General features: G+C 39.9%; 1 protein-coding gene across 1 annotated transcript in view; it reads right to left on the bottom strand.

Annotated features, from left to right (window-relative positions):
• Positions 1–3,143: 3,143 nt before the first annotated feature.
• Positions 3,144–16,107, bottom strand: part of stx1a (syntaxin 1A (brain)) — a 61,867-nt gene continuing 48,903 nt past the window's right edge. The window contains exons 9-12 of the mRNA XM_061827962.1: positions 15,084–15,157; positions 13,331–13,465; positions 9,035–9,145; positions 3,144–7,899 (exon numbers count right to left, since the gene is read on the bottom strand). Coding sequence (XP_061683946.1) covers positions 7,822–7,899; positions 9,035–9,145; positions 13,331–13,465; positions 15,084–15,157 — 398 coding nt within the window. The 3' untranslated portion in view covers positions 3,144–7,821. The remainder of the gene's footprint in view (positions 7,900–9,034; positions 9,146–13,330; positions 13,466–15,083; positions 15,158–16,107) is intronic.

Below are 16,107 nucleotides of genomic sequence, written 5' to 3' on the forward strand. Positions count from 1 at the left end.
CTTAATTCATGGAGCAAAAGCCCCTCTACACCTTCACATGCCCCCCCTCCCAAAAAAATTGGGAGGGGGGGGAGTATGTCTTTATGACAAAGTGTTATTGTCTTAGCCCTCTCCCAAAACAATGTTCAGCCTCCCTAAAATGAAATTTGGTCTCAATATTAATCCCGGTGTAGACTGTGCTGGTTGGCATCACTGGATTTGCATATACTTGATGAAACAAAGAGCTCATAAAGTACAAAACTTGTACCCCATTGAGAGTCACTCACATATCACGAGTGCGCCACCGCACTTGCAATTCTGCACAATCGAGCATGAAAAATCATGAGCGTGGAAAAAAAAAAGAGATATTGAAAGGCCTCGCTTATTTTGTAGTCTTGACATTAATTTCCGTGTTTATTTCATAAACGTTTACAAAACAAGCCTGCCCTAAACAATCAGTATTCACCCGGAAACAGGAAATGCAAGTTAACTGTACTGAGCATGTTCGGAAGTGATGCCAATAGCACATGTTCCAAGCAGCTTCATGTACTGCATTTACGTCGAAAAGTCATCAACATCATGAGCCATATCAAAGGAAATTTGGTTACACCAGGGGTGCTCAATGCGTCGATCACGTGTCAGTTTTGGTTGATTGTGTGACGGCGTGTCCCCCCCAAAAAGACCGACTATCATCCACCTCGTTGCTTGATTCAGGTGTGGCCAATAAATCGAGCGCACACTCATAAAGGCGGCCTCCTCTGGATAGGTTTCTGATTACCCATCATGCCTTGCGATGGATGCCGTAGTATGTGTCTTAGAGTTCAGAGAACATGGGTGAATGGTGAAGCGTGAAGTTTTAATTTTTCCGTTTAGTGTAAAAGTTATAATGTCCTTTAAAGAAAATGCAAACGTAGTGGACAAAAACACGTTTGACGCTTTAAGCAGAGCCAGATAGTTGCAGAAATTGAAGGACATCGTCACTACAGTCGGTTACTTGAAATTCATATGGATCTTTGCCGCCGATGTGGAAGGCTACCCTGAAATTACATATCCGATATTGTTAATTATTACGTGAATTCTTTGAGCGCATATACCCTTGATGAACTAAAAGCTTATAAGTCTCTACAAGCCTACAATGACTTTGTAAGTAGGTGGGTTCAAGATGTATGTATAAGATGTGATCGGTAATCACTGTGTAATGGCGGCTCGAGTAAGACATTCTCAGAGGTCTACCGATCCACTACTACGTCCCTGGATCAGATCCCAAAAAGATGGCTGCGTTCTGTCCGGTCATTGTACCTGTCTGGCTGGTCTTGGAGAAGTGGCTGGCTGCCCTTCTTTTTGCAGTCGAGGCTTCAGTAAAATTACGGGATAACAAAACAGTTACAGAAGAGAGGTCTGACTGGTTACCGCCCTCTGCAGTTAAAAATGTAAGTTCATTTCTTTTCTCTTAAAGAATTGACCCCTCCGTACAGGGCACTTAACCACGCCTCCTGAAGTGACGTCACGCCACGTGCGCTGACGTAAGACAAACAGTAAAAATGGCAAATACAATACAATACATTCTTAACTGAGACAGACTCCATGCTTCGGATTTCATTCAAATCAATGATATATTATAGATTCTAAATACAATACATTCTTAACTGAGAGAGACGCCATGCTTCTGATTTGATTCAATCGTTCACACGTAGCAATGTTATGCTAGCGAAGAACGTCTCATTCATTTATACGAGACGTGTATTAAAAATCAAATATAGGGCATATCTTCGTGCAAACAGTCTGGTTAAGCTTCGGCCGCGAGCCGGCAAGAAAGTGACACGTTTGTGCAGTCCGATCATCGCATAATATCGCTCAACAAAGAATAAGTGTGTCAATCGTTCACACGTAGCAGTGTTATGCTAACGGAGAACGTCTCAGTCATTTATACGAGACGTGTATTGAAAATCAAATATAAGGCATACTTTTGTGCAAACATATCTGTTCCGGTTGATATTAGATGGATTTAGTTGATGATGCGGTCTTCCACAAAGTTTGATCCATCGAAGGCATTTTTCGTACTGGGTCTTCGGTTTTGGAAAGGGGATGAATCGAACTCCACAAACTAGCCTTTCACGATACCTGTCGTCACTATTACAAAGTCTGTGACTACACCTCTTAGCCATATTTTTTGTTAAATAACCCAAATACGTGATAAAACGCTAACAAAACCTATACTGGAGCATTCAATGTTGTCAGAGAAAATGGCGTGAGCAAAAACGGGCTTTGGTTTCTGCAGATCTCTGGCCTCTAATTGGTCAGTGACGTGGATTGCGCAATATCCACGGAGGGGTCAATTCTCTGTCATACCTTTGTGTAGAATACATAATTTATTAATTCCTTGTTGCCTCAAGTATTTAATTGAAAACGCTACGTGTTACAAAATTATCTGAGCAAACTTTGTAGTGTCTCTTTGTTGGCTCAGGAAGAAATCCTGCTCGGTTGATCCTCGACAACCAAAGGTTCAGTCTTTGTCAACAGTTGCTTAGTTTTACTTCCCTGGTTGACAACGACCTTTGGAATATCAAAATACTATCTCTTGGTTTGCCAAGATTCAGCGCAGTTAGTACAGCATGTGTGGCCCATATTATCGGACGAAAGGGGCTTGCTTGCTTTGTTGATTTAGACGCTTCCCTTGCTTCAGACACACAAAATGGGGGACAAGGGACTCCTGGGACTGTTGTGACATCATCTGAAACCTATCCATTTACGGCAGCTGCGGTGTGTAACCCCCCCTCCAGCCCCGTCCCACCAGTAGATCGCAAGAGGCTGGCTGCTTGAAAACTAGATCTTTTGGAATCTGGGCACCCCTGAGTTACATTGAAAACATTTCTAGGATATAACACTGGTAATGTTTCAGTATCTAACTATAAGTATGAGATTGTGACTTACTTTGACATTATCTAAGTTGTAACGTTAGAGTAGTCTGTCCATATACCTAAATGCGAACGGTCATTTTCCCAGTGTGGTACCTTGTTATCCTGAATATGAAAACGTTTCTCCTCTCCATGCTTTAGGAAGATATAGATCATCTACTGCTAGCTTTCATTAATGGATTGACAATAGATAGCGCAGTAAGGAGTGAGAGACACACAGGTACAGCTTTTTTTCTTTTTGCAGTCAATCTTTACTTGAAAAACAAGAAGAGTCAAAAAACAAAATCCATGTCATTACGACACAACACAAAGGCAGCAAGTCGAGGAGACAACATGGCAACACGGTTGCAGTCTGATACATTTTTTAGTTGCTTTGTTTTTAACAGGGCTACTTTAACTTCATGCTGACATCTTCAAGTAGGGTTGGGCATTGGTTGGATTTGAGTGATTCCGGTTCTTCATTTTGATTGTGGTTTCGAATTATTCTCGAATGCAAGTCTTTTAGGGGGGTCCGGCAAAATGTTTTGAATGGTTGAAATAGAGGGTGTCCGAATTCTGAATATTAATGTTTTTAAATAGCCTGCAGTGTAAACTAAAATGACGATTTGATTGACTCGGAGGGTTTTAAACCCAGTATCAACATCTAACCTATGAATTAAAAGGCAGTTTCTGTGGAACTAATATTCCTTATTGCTTCACCTAAAAGTTAAATTCTTAAACAGTTCATGTGCAAGTTTTATCGTGACGTACTGTCTTAATCATCTAGCTTTTCATTTTGAAAAGTAAGCACTGGCTCTTGGGTTTTTGACACAAAAAATAACTTACACTACAACGGTACAACTTAAAAGTAAAACGACACGCAAGAAAGAGTAACGCATTGAGCCAATTACTCTGGAAAACTTTAATTCCTTGACATAACCTGATGAGGCGCAAGGTTTGTGCTTGTGATACTGAGAGACGTTTTTGTGAATTTAGTCCCACTTCATTGTGTAAAGTTGCGAGGTTGACATTTGGAGAGGGTTTTTGTTTTTCTTGCAACGCGACTGTTTCAACTTTCTTTCCAGCATGGTTGTCATTTATAGTTCATTTTTGTGTCGGTCATCAGCTCTTATGTTGAAGACTAAAATAAATGCTAAAAAAAAGACATCAGTGCTAAAGTGCTGCGTACCGTTTAACTTGCGAGCTGCCTCAATTATTTTTTTTCACTCACCTAATTGATTTGAGTGAAATTCGGTGCGCCGCAGGTTAATGCTTGGAAGCGCATCCCCCATGCCTCTTTTGTACAATGTGATCTTAATCCAAGTGTTGATCTGAGACTGGTCTATGGAAGTAGATTAGTGCCAGCAGGATATGAATTTGAAATATAAAGTGAAATAGAATTTGAATTTGAAATTCCACAGAAAACAGGATTTGAATTTGAAATGTGAAGTGAAATAGGATTTGAATTTGAAATGTGAAGTGATCACATTTTCAATAGTTCAATAATTCGGTGTCTAAAATTCACCATCTGTGCACCAGGCAAAACACCCAGCCAATCGCAGTTAAACTTTCTTAGTCACGTGACATCACATACAAAGAAAGCGTGACTGGATTGGCTGGCTGTTTGGTTCTGACCTGAAGTAACCCTGCCTGGTGGCACAGACGGTGAATTTTAGCAGCAAATTGTCACCGGTTAAATTGTTAACATTGAAAAGTTACACTGAAATACAGCTATTGAACATGTGATCACTTTACATTTAAAATTCAAATCCTCTTTTCTGTGGAATTTTAAATTCAAATTCCCTTTCACTTTATATTTCAAATTCAAATCCTGCTGGCACTAATCTACTTCCATACTGGTGATTTATTTTAACACAGTCACCACTGTTGGCCGCCGCCGCCGAGCACAAGCCTCTCTTCGCGCGCTGTTTCGTTGGTTTCCGCCACTTTCTTTTTCGGGGTCAGCGGATCGTACGCGTCGAAACTGGGAACCATTGTTTTGTTTTTAATTTGAATCATTCCAGGAGATCCGGAACGTAATTCCCGGTTTAAATCTGTTCTCGATGCCCAACCCTATCTTCAAGTGAGAACCAACAGAATGAACGTGTAAAGCGTAAGCGTTATCAAAAGACACGTAAAAAAAAAAAAAAAAAAGAAAAAGGGTCATCAATAAAACATCCCAGTTAGGGCAGACTCACGTTTTTTGAACATACTGGCAGTGTTAAGAGAGTTTACACAATAGAAAAAGTGCCAAGAGGTCCTTTTACCTCGTGCCACTCAAAACAACACGTTTCCTTTTCCACATGCACTCACACACGTTCACTGCTAGAGGAAACAGTCTGAGATGATGAAAATGATGGAAAATTGAGAGCAAATCAAGCACAAGAGCAATTTTGCCACTGAGCTCCTTCAGAATTAGACACCAGACTTAACCATGCAGGATTTTCTTTTGTCATTGTTTTGCAAGGGAGGTAGAGGACATTTACAAAGTAGCATTAGGGCCACGAAACATTGAAAAGAAAAAATGTTCTATAATTTCAGAAATTCAAGTTATAACCCTACAAGCACAAAGTACTATATATTTTGTTTATTAAAGTCATACTTTTGCAATGACAAAGTTGTAATCTCTTCAAGATTAAAGTCATAAGCATCAGCACCTCGGCTAAATTTAAACATTGTCCATTGGCAACAGGATGCCATGAAAGCACAACTTTCCCATTAGAAAAGGCGCAAAACCAACATATGATGGGAAAAATCATCTCCAAACTGGTGAATTTGAGAGTATGGAGGAGAACATGGCAGAGCAGAAAATCTCATGTCTGTCCAAAAGAAGTGAACTTCATTGGTTTAATAATTTAAGGCTTTTGAGAAAGAATTTGGGAAGGTGATGTAACCATAGAATTGCCGCTGAAGATGTGCCCTTAATATATTAGCAACTGGATTTTGTTGTTTGGTGTCACTTTTTATCTTGAAAATATCCAACTTTATGCTAATATGACCTTTTTGTTGAAAATAAAAAAATACAATTTTGTCACAGTAATATAACAAATTCAATATATTCCTGTAATTTTGTTTATTGTTTTTGTTGTGGCCACAATACTACTTTGTAATGTAGACATTGGATGGAAAGTTAAAGACAGGAAAAAAGCTGTTTGAGTCATTAAACGTGGCATTGCAAAAAATACTGCAGATTAGTCATGTTACATTGCCCACACACAAAACAGACAACTTAGTATCTCTTCATACTTAGAATGTATAAATAGAGCGGTGCGTTATTCCTTTTTGTAACTTTTGTTTTTTCCACACAATAATTCACTTTGAGGGCAAAACATCGTATCATGACAACACTCAAACATTTGTTGCAGCACCGCACATTGTTAACCAAAATAAAATAAATAAAAACCCTCATGCCAACACATGTTGTCATCTTAGATGGATGGTACAGGAAGTGACACACCGCATGCCAAACATTGCGTAATACTTTTGCATTCATGGCAAATTGGAGCATATCTCTTTTTGATGTGTGTGTGTGTGTGTATGTGTGTGTGTGTGTGTGTTTGCCGAGGTTTAGGCCAGCGTGCCCCCCACGGCGGATGCAATGATTATTCCCAGAATCACACAGCATATAATAATCATTATTTTCTTCTATTTAGCGAGGAAAAGAAGACAAGTGAAGAGAGCAACAGTCGTCCAGGGCAGCGAGTAGGGAGCAAAAGAAAACATGTTAGAAATGTTTTAATCAACCAACAAAAGTACGCTCCTCGACTTTACAGGAGCAAAAGTATTGGGACTTTGAATCACTGAAATATATAAAAGGACATAATTCACAATGCACGAGTTATTAGAATGAAAAGAGTCAAGTTGTAGCAGTTGCTAAGTTAGCTTCCTAAGTGGAGAGAGAGAGAGAGAGAGAGAGAGAGAGAGAGAGAGAGAGAGAGAGAGTGGAAACGCATTTTAAGGCACAGCATGCAAATGTACTACAGTGTGTGTGTGTGTACGTATGAAACTTGACTGAATAATTACGCTTCATAAAAGCAGTTAATATCTTTGCATTCTCTTCTATATCTTTTACAATATACTGGTACTGTTACTACTCTTTATTAAAACCCAAAACAAAATGAGAACTGGAATGGGTCTTTCAAGTGATTCTTAAACTTGGAAAAGATTTTGACCTCAAGCAGCGTCTGTCCGCACAGTGGCTCAGAATAATAAGACAACAACACAGATCATTTTCTTGTGACATTTTTGGAGTGTTTTAACAGGAACTGTAAGTAAGTACAATGCATTTTGTTTAATTTTACCATGAGCCACTTTGTTCCAGTCTTCAGTTTGGTGTTGCAAGCACATCAACTAAAGGAGATACTATACATTGTTGTTTCACCATTTAAGAGAGCTTGCAGGTGTTTGTGACATTTGTTGGTCAGAATACACAAAGGATGATGTGGGGGAAAAATGGCCAAAAAGTGTTATTAATAATTAGTCAACATCAAGTAGTAAAGTTAAAACCATGAACGTGAAGGCGCCACTGGCGAATTTAACCATGAACGTTTTCAGAAAAAGTCACTAAAGATTAACTTTGTCGCTTAATTTTGCACTGTACAGTCCACAGGCGCGACTATCTGTATACTGTAAAAACTATGTCATTTTCATATTGTCTCCTTGTTTTATATATTTATTGAGTTAGTTTTTGCGTGTGTGAATTTGCAGTCGGTGGGAAACACATAGAAACACACTGCAGCAGTGACTTATGTGACGGGCATGAGAATCATGCAGTGGGAAATCTGTCATCTCGAAATATTGTTAAAACACTCAAGCGAGGCTTTTTATATTGCATGCCGGCCCAGTTTCTTTACAAGCAGGAAACGGTATAAAGTCCATTCTCAGCACGTGAACAAAATAAAATGCGTCAAAGGGGGGATTGGATTGTTCTGCGAGGTCTTCTGTTGTCCTAGCTGAGGCCAACCGCCAGAGAAATTATGAGGACGCTCAAACAAGCAGCGATACAACCTCCTATCAGGATCATCTTCTGCGTGGGAGGGGGGAAATGGGAGTGTCAAGAAGGTTTAAGAGCAAACAGAAGCAGAGAGTGTTTATCTGGGCGAAATGCTGGCCCACCTTGTAAATTAGTACCTGGAAGAGGCTAAGCTTATCACCTAAATTGTCGCAAATTATTTTGTTCCACTTCTGTGCCTTAAAATTATGAACCATATAAGCGCTCAGAAGTGATACTGCCAATAGAGATGGGTTGTGACAGCTAATACAATTGTGGGACTTGAAGTATTATGTATTACAATTAAGTAAAAGCAAATCACACCTCTGCTTATAAAGATTTGACAGTTTTGTTATATCAAAGAATAATAAAATACATTGAATTATTAAGTAGTGTACTGTACACACGTGCCTTTCTTTTGCTTTTGGATTGTTGTCAGGCTGTTCTAGTACAAACCAGCAGGTGGAAGAGTTACTCCACAAAAAGGTCTTAGCCTTGATTGATGTAGTTTCTATATCAGGTTAAAAAAAAAAAAAAAATTGACTATTTTAGCTGGAAATAACCTAAGTTACAAAAGACAGTAAAAATTTATAATATGGATATTACATTTATAGGTGGGTTGAATTCATTTTTGGGATTGATTTTTTTTTTTTTTTAACAATCTTGTAGCTGTCACCACGATGGGCCTAGTGGTTAGTTAGTCTGCCTAACTACAACTTTGCGCGTTCTCCTCGTGCATCTGTGGGTTTTCTCTCGGTACTTCCTCCCACATTCCAAAAACTTGCATTTTTAAGTTCATTGACAATTCTGAGATGTCCATAGGTATGAGCATCAATGGTTATTTGTTGATATGTGCCCTGCACTTGACTGGTGACCGGTCGAGTGTGTACTTCCCCAAATTCAGCTTGGCTCTGACCTTCCTTTGTAGAGTTTGACTGTTCTCCTCAAATGTGTGTATTTTCGAAAATGGATGTGCAAGTGTCCCTAATGAAGTGTTTGGTGGGTGTAAAGCTGCCAAAGATAAGAGCTTTAGATCTGTATCGAGATGAATAGAATACACAGCAAGCTCCACATGCAGAGTGTACACTGCAACGCGCATGCATACAACACTTGCACGACGACACAGACTTCGCATGCTCGTTTTCACGTCCTCCGGCCGCTTATCACTCACCCTCCGAGCTTTACTCTGGTATTTTACCGCCTTCTTAGTGTCTGAAACAGCCCTCTCCACATAGTCTACCGAGTGCTCCACATTGTACTCTATGCGGTCTATCATCTCTCCCTGGCAGGGGGTTGGAAGAGCAGGAAAGGCGGGAGCAGATGTGTGCACGTGGAGAGGCCAGGAAAGGGATGGAAGAATGAGGGGATGACATGAAAGAGAAGGGAGAATTGGGGCAAAGAGAGGGGTGAAAAGGAAGAGTTAGTTTCCTGGTTTTGCGAGTGCTTCTCACCCGCTTGCTGGTTTTTTTGAACTTCTTGCATTTGGGGATGGTCTCCTTTGCTTGTATCACATAGTCCTGTGCCTCCCACACGACACGCTCGATGTTGTTCACCAGCTCGCCCTGCACAACAAAAGCAGCGGCAGTCAGTGCCAGTGGTGGCAAGGAACCAAGTAAGAATACTTTTACTTTTCAGACATTTGTTTCTGAATACCTTACACATACACATTTGAAAACATATGCAGGAAACATGCAAAGACTGAGAACTCTCGAAGACTCAATTGTGGGAATAAAACAAACTTTTTTTTTTTTTTTTTAACCAAACCATCATGGTTTGCAAGCGTTTTTGGGGGCGTGGCTAAAACTGTGCCGAGTGATAGATTTTGGAATCCGATGTGAGTCACCACTGAAGCCATATATGCCAGCCATGCCTAAACCCCTTGAGATTGTCCGCTGGTGTGGCTGCTTTTCAGTGTCTCATTGTTCACTGTGAATGGTCCATGTAATGTAGAGAAAGGTAAAATATAAATGAGGGATGAGGTTTTTTTTCTAAATCCAATTTGACAGCCAGCTTGTGGTCCAGGGCTTCAGGCTGGCTTGATAGCTGTAGAGCGTCACGTTGTTTGCTATGAGTGTATGCATGTCATGCAGAAAAAGAGGAATAGCGAAGAAGAGGATTTTTATTTTTTAAATTTCTGCTTGATGGCCAGTGTGTGGTTCACGGATTTTGGGTGGTGTGACTGCTCTGTTGCAAATTTAGAGCGCCCCTACAAAGACGATGGAATATATTTTAGCCACGGAAGATTTATGTGGACATATGTACTGTATTTTCATGGCTCAAATGTGTGGGTATGTGTAGGAAAAAGAAAGATATTAGAAAAAGTATTATTCAATTTTGAAGGCTGTAGTAGTGGTGTTTGATTGACAGTTAGCAGCTGAGTGGGGTTTGCTTTCAGCCTATTAGCAATCATTTGAGAGTGGCGAGAACATCTTTGTTTCTCCTCATTTTGAAGCCTCATTTTAATATACCGTAATTCCTGGCCTACAGAGCACACCTGATTATAAGCCTCACCCAGTACATTCGTGAAGGAAATATCATTTGGTACATACATACGCCACACCTGTGTAAAAGCCACAAGTGCCCACATTGAAAAACGAGATATTTACAAAGAAAGACGGTACACAGAGTTTAACGCTAACACTAGCGGCGCACTAACAGGGCCAGCTAAAAAAAAACATACTGGTAAAAATCATTGAGACACAGCAGTAACACGCTAGCGCAGCGCTAACAGGGCTCGACCGGTAAAAGTCACTTCCTCGGCACATATATTCCACCAGTCTCACTCTTACCTTTTCCGCTCGAGTGCTCCCTTGCGGCCGTTAAAAAATTGTACAAATTAGCCGCATCACCGCATAAACCGCAAGGTTGGAAGCGTGTTAAAAAAAGTCACGGCTTATAGGACAGAAATTACGGTAAGTATATTTTCTGTGGTATGTGGAATTTAGATTTATTTTGAATCAACAAGGACTTATGGTAGATTTTTCTTCACTCAAATATGTAAGACTTTACTTCTAAACACTGGATTTGAACACAGTTATCCGTATTTTCTAGACATTACTTTGTGAAATGATGGCTACAGTCTGACCATGGTGCGGTTTTCTTTTTGTTCCCGTAAGGGGAAAAAAATAATTCAAAATCTGAACAACTGGACGAGCATCATATAACAAAGTGTTTCAGACATTAGAGGTTTTCCTGTATTTTGTCGCTTAACTTTGTATTACATGTTCTCACACAACATTGGGACGAGGGTTTATCGAGTCATCCATTCACAACAGAGACACAGTACAATGCTTCATTCAATACTGTATGCAAATATCCATCAATATTCCAGAGAAAAGCCTAAATGAATAACTGCTTGCATGCACAACAATGAGTTCAAGTGTACAAAAGAAAAAAATGAACAAATTACCTTTGTGCGTTAGCTGGTTGCTGTGCTCTGTAGCGCTTAGTGCCATTGATGTGGAGACAGAGTGCGGAAAAATGAGGGATTGAAAACATAGAATGTTAACAGAAAAGAAATGCGGGGCGGGTGGAGTGTCAGAGCTCAGACAAGCAAAATTAACACACAATCATGTGGCACCTCATGACAGAAAGGTTAGTTCAGGGGTCGGCAACCCGCGGCCCCAGAGCCGCTACCGGTTCTTTCATCCTTATGTTGTGGCTCTGCGTGGCTTGGGAAAATAAATTTTAAGTGTCCGATAGAATTGTATGTTATTTCTCTCAAAAATGTACATCATATCTTCTTAAGTCAAAGTTTTGATTTCTTCAAATGTTGTGCAATGTCAGTGATCACCATTCGTTTGACAGCCTTTGACGTGTCAGCAGGCAGATTTGACAGCCGGCATGCGCGGATAGCCCAGCTACACTAAATCTGCACAATATCTGAACAAAGAATTTTGCGTTTGTTTCATTGTAGTTGTCAATTGTAATATTATTCAGATTTCGCAATATTGAAATAAAATTATATAGAGGATTATCATCGCGTCACTCTCTTTGAGACACCGACACGCCTCACAATCTACAGCTTACAGTCTAGCGTAAAGATAAAAGTGACTTCCAGTCCTGATTTGCAGATGCTGTCCACGGTTCAGGAGCATTAATAAGGTAAAACAAAGATTCAGGCAGTGAATAATAATAATTGTCCAGTCAGTGAAATTGTTCTTTTTTTTTTTCATCTCAACTGAATTATAATACCCTTGGCAATGAGGAGCAGGAGTCACTGCTGGATTTTTTTGTTGCTTTTTTAATTAACACGGCAGCAGCACACCAAACTCTCCAACAACAGCAAGCAGCTCGCTCCCCCTTGTCGACTTCACTCTGACCCCCGGCACTCCTAAAGCGGGTACACTCACAATTACAGTTCTTACGGTATTTTTAGATTCACGTTAAAGGATGATGGCTCATCGCATTTTTGTTTGAAAGATCGATAATTAAAATTTAGCTTTTTCATTCATTTGAAAGACACCTTTAACTGTGCGATTTTAATTTTTTTGGTAAAAGTTCAAAATATGTTCATTTAATGAATACATTTTAATATTCTGAAACATGGATATACTGCATTGATTTCACAAAAGTGTAAAGATATATATATAGATATATATACATATACACACACATTCTTTAGAGGGTGTATGGACAAAATATCCATCCATTTATCCATTTTCTTTGTCGCTTAACCTCACGAGGGTCGCGGGGAATGCTGGAGCCTATCCCAGTTGTCAACGGGCAGGAGGTAGGGTACAGCCTGAACTCGTTGCTAACCAATTGCAGGGCACATCGAGACAGAGAACAGTCACACTCACAATCACACCTAGGGGCAATTTAGAGTGTCCAAATAATGTTGCAGGTTTTTGGGATGTGGGAGGAAACTGAAGTGCCCGGACAAAACCCACACAGGCACGGGGAGAACGTACCAACTCCACACAGGCAGGGTCAGGATTGAAACCGGGTCCTCAGAACTGTGAGGCCAACGCTTTACCAGTCGATCCACTGTGCCGCCCTGGACAAAATATGTGTAGGGTAATGTCTTCATTTCAGATGTCAAAAAGTGTCTCCAGCTTCCAGTTTTGTCTTTTTAGTGGGAACAGGGTCGAAATGTCTGAGTGTTCTGGTTGCCGACCCCTGTGTTAGTTCATTCAAATATTATTGGTAATTAAAGTATTCATAATTCATATGCACAGAAGAAAACATTTCCGACTCACAAATGTGTTGATGTGCAATAGCTTGATAGCTACCCTACGCAACTGAAAATAAGTTTAAGGGATCAACTTTTTCTACCTACAGAGATCCTCCGCTGTAAGGACTTTTGTTTGCATCATATATAGTACAAATGACGGCACGCAGCTCAGACAACCGAATATTGTGAAAGCTCAGAGTGGAATTCAAAGACCACGTTTGTGTCCCAAGGGCAATTTTCCGTGTACTGACGCAAAATGACGTACGACAGATAGGACAGAAGCGTGAGCACCTGGCTCTCCACCAACATGGCCATATCCATGAACATGTCATGAAGCTCTCGGATGCTGTTTTCCAGCTTAATGATCTCATTGTGCCGCGTCTCGATCTCGTTCATCGCCTGTTGGGTGATATTGTCCATGATGATCTGGAAAAAAAAAAATAGGTATTAGGCTCTGTTTTTATTGCAGTGAAGTGGATTTTCAGTAGGATTGAGCAGAAAATGCAAAGATTGTGGAACCAATTCAATTTACCGGTAGTGTAAATGGAATTATGAGGACATTTTATTCCACATTTTGTGAAGTTTTGCCATTTATCTTAAATTACCTCTTTTTAGTCCTGTCTTTTATGTAGCAATGTCTGCTTTACCAAGTTGTAGCCGTGTGCACAATTTTATCAAGGGCAGGTGCTCAAGCCTCAAAACGGTACCCATTAGCAGCAAAACTTTTCATACAATTAAAAAAAGACAGTAGTATATATTTAACATACCGTATATTTATTTCTGTGAACACAACACAGTAAGTAACACTAATAATAAAAGAGGTGATGGGAAGCTACAATCGAAATTTAAAAAAAATAATCTACACACCCTTTTTCAAATGCTAGGTTTTTGTGATGTAAAAAAAATACATCATGTACGCACAGACTTGGGGATGCCACTGTGTGAAGAACAAAGTGTGCATGTTCAAACATGTTAAATGGGAGTCAGCACACTCATAAGATTTCAAATAATTCTGATTAATCCCAAATATGATTAGGATATTTCCATCATGGTTTGCTGACATTAACATATCTTACAATACAAGTCAAAGTGTGCATTGATGTTCTGCAGCATCAGAGGAAACTCAATGTGGAGAGATATTGCCCCCCCCCCCACCCCCAAAGCATCAAATGAACCAGGAACACAATGAAGTAAGTCATTATCAAAGAGAAAATATGGCCGTGACATTACCAAGAACTGGACATCAAAATAGAAGTCTTACCTTATCTAAGTCAGGCTACAAAACTCACTTAATATCTCCTGGGTGTGTGCAGTTGAAAATATATTATGGACTGATGCAACTTCTTGTGTATAATTCCAAAAGGTATATTCGGTACAGAGTTTGCACTCCAGCGGCAACACTGTTCATCACCAAAAGAACACCATACCCACATTGAAACATGGTGATTGATAGCAGCATCATGCTTATGGGCTGATTTTCTTCAGCTGCAAATGGGCCTTAATCAAGGTGGGTGTACTCTATGACAGAGGGTAATTATTATTTTTTTCACTGCATTGATGAAGGAAGAAAAAAGAGCTGCATTAAAAAAAGGCATTTTTTTCTCTTGGGCAAAAAGGCAGGTGCTTGTGCATCACCCACGAGGTGTGTGCTCACGTGCCTGTAGTAATTGTTTCCTCTGGTTTCACAAGTTTTACTTCCTATCTCCTCATTATGGTAATTTTCTCCACCTGCGCCCCTTATTCCTGTGAATCAATGCCATGTAAAATGTATCTTGTGATTCTTGAGTTTACTTTTGCTGAGAACCTTTCCGGGATAAAATAATGCCTGTACAATTTCCTTAACTTCCAGGATTTTTGAGGCATTTTATCACAATTTCCCTTAATTTCAAAGATTTCAAACCACCACATTTTCAGTAATTTTGAAGATTCGTTTTGGCATTTTCTTCATTGCCCTGAGTGTTTAGACATTTTTCAAGTTGCATCACATTTTGGTTCTCAAAACTGTATTGCGTGCCAGTGAAGTTGTGGAAGTTACATGACTTACCCCTGATGTAAAGATAGCTGGATTGTCACTTTCCAGCATGCTTTCCAGCTCCTCATTTGTCGTATTTCTTCCAGCTAAGAAGTACAAAAACACACAGTGGAAGAGTCCAACTAAGAAAAAGACAATCAAGAACAGGCCAGGCAAGTATGTTATTTCAATCAAAGTCATCCTGAAATTCCATTTGGAAGTCACGCCCCGGACTGATTAATGATCATTTCTTCACAATATTCAGTTTGATTCAAAGGAAATGCGTGAGTCTCGATTTGGCTTGACCGCTTTTTAATTGGCATTCCTCCTCTGGACGACGACTACGGTTGCGATTTAAAAATAATTGGTGTCAGAATTCAGAGCAAACATCATCCGCTAGAGCTGCGCAAAAGAACAACTTCCCCTATTTTAGCACAACTTTCTGCTGAATGTGAGGGATCTGTGTCAGTGTTCGGTCTGCTATCTCCCGCGTGTTGCTGTGTTGTAAATGTGCAGCAGGACCTCTGAAGTCTCATGCCCCATACAGTGGGACAAACTGCCATTTCACCAACATCTCAGAGAGAAATGCACCTCCAAAACTTAACCCCAGCATCTATGGATGAAGACTGCCAAAGGGAGGTTTTTCTTTATTCCCAGCCGCAACAAAGTTTTTTAAGAGCAAGAAGAATACATGAAGTAAGCAGACATATTCAAAGTTGTAATGCCTGTATAAAAATATGAGCTTTTAGCCCCAATATTGTCCCGATTACCTATTTCGGCCAATTTACCGGATCGGGCCAAACTGTTTGGTCGGCCGCGACAAAACTACTTGAAGTTTGACATAATCAGAGGTGGGTACAGTAACCAAATATTGTACTCAAGTAAGTGCTGTTACTTTTGAATAATACGAATCAAGTAAAAAGTAGTCATCCAAATATTTACTGGTGAGTAGGAAAGTACTCAACAAAAAATCTGAAATGAAGATTAGAATCAATCAAATCAAATTTAATACATACATACATACATAAGAGTCAACCCACTCCTGCCACCATTTTAG

This window comes from Syngnathoides biaculeatus, chromosome 8 (assembly GCF_019802595.1).
Source record: "Syngnathoides biaculeatus isolate LvHL_M chromosome 8, ASM1980259v1, whole genome shotgun sequence".
Classification (NCBI taxonomy): Eukaryota; Metazoa; Chordata; class Actinopteri; order Syngnathiformes; family Syngnathidae; genus Syngnathoides; species Syngnathoides biaculeatus.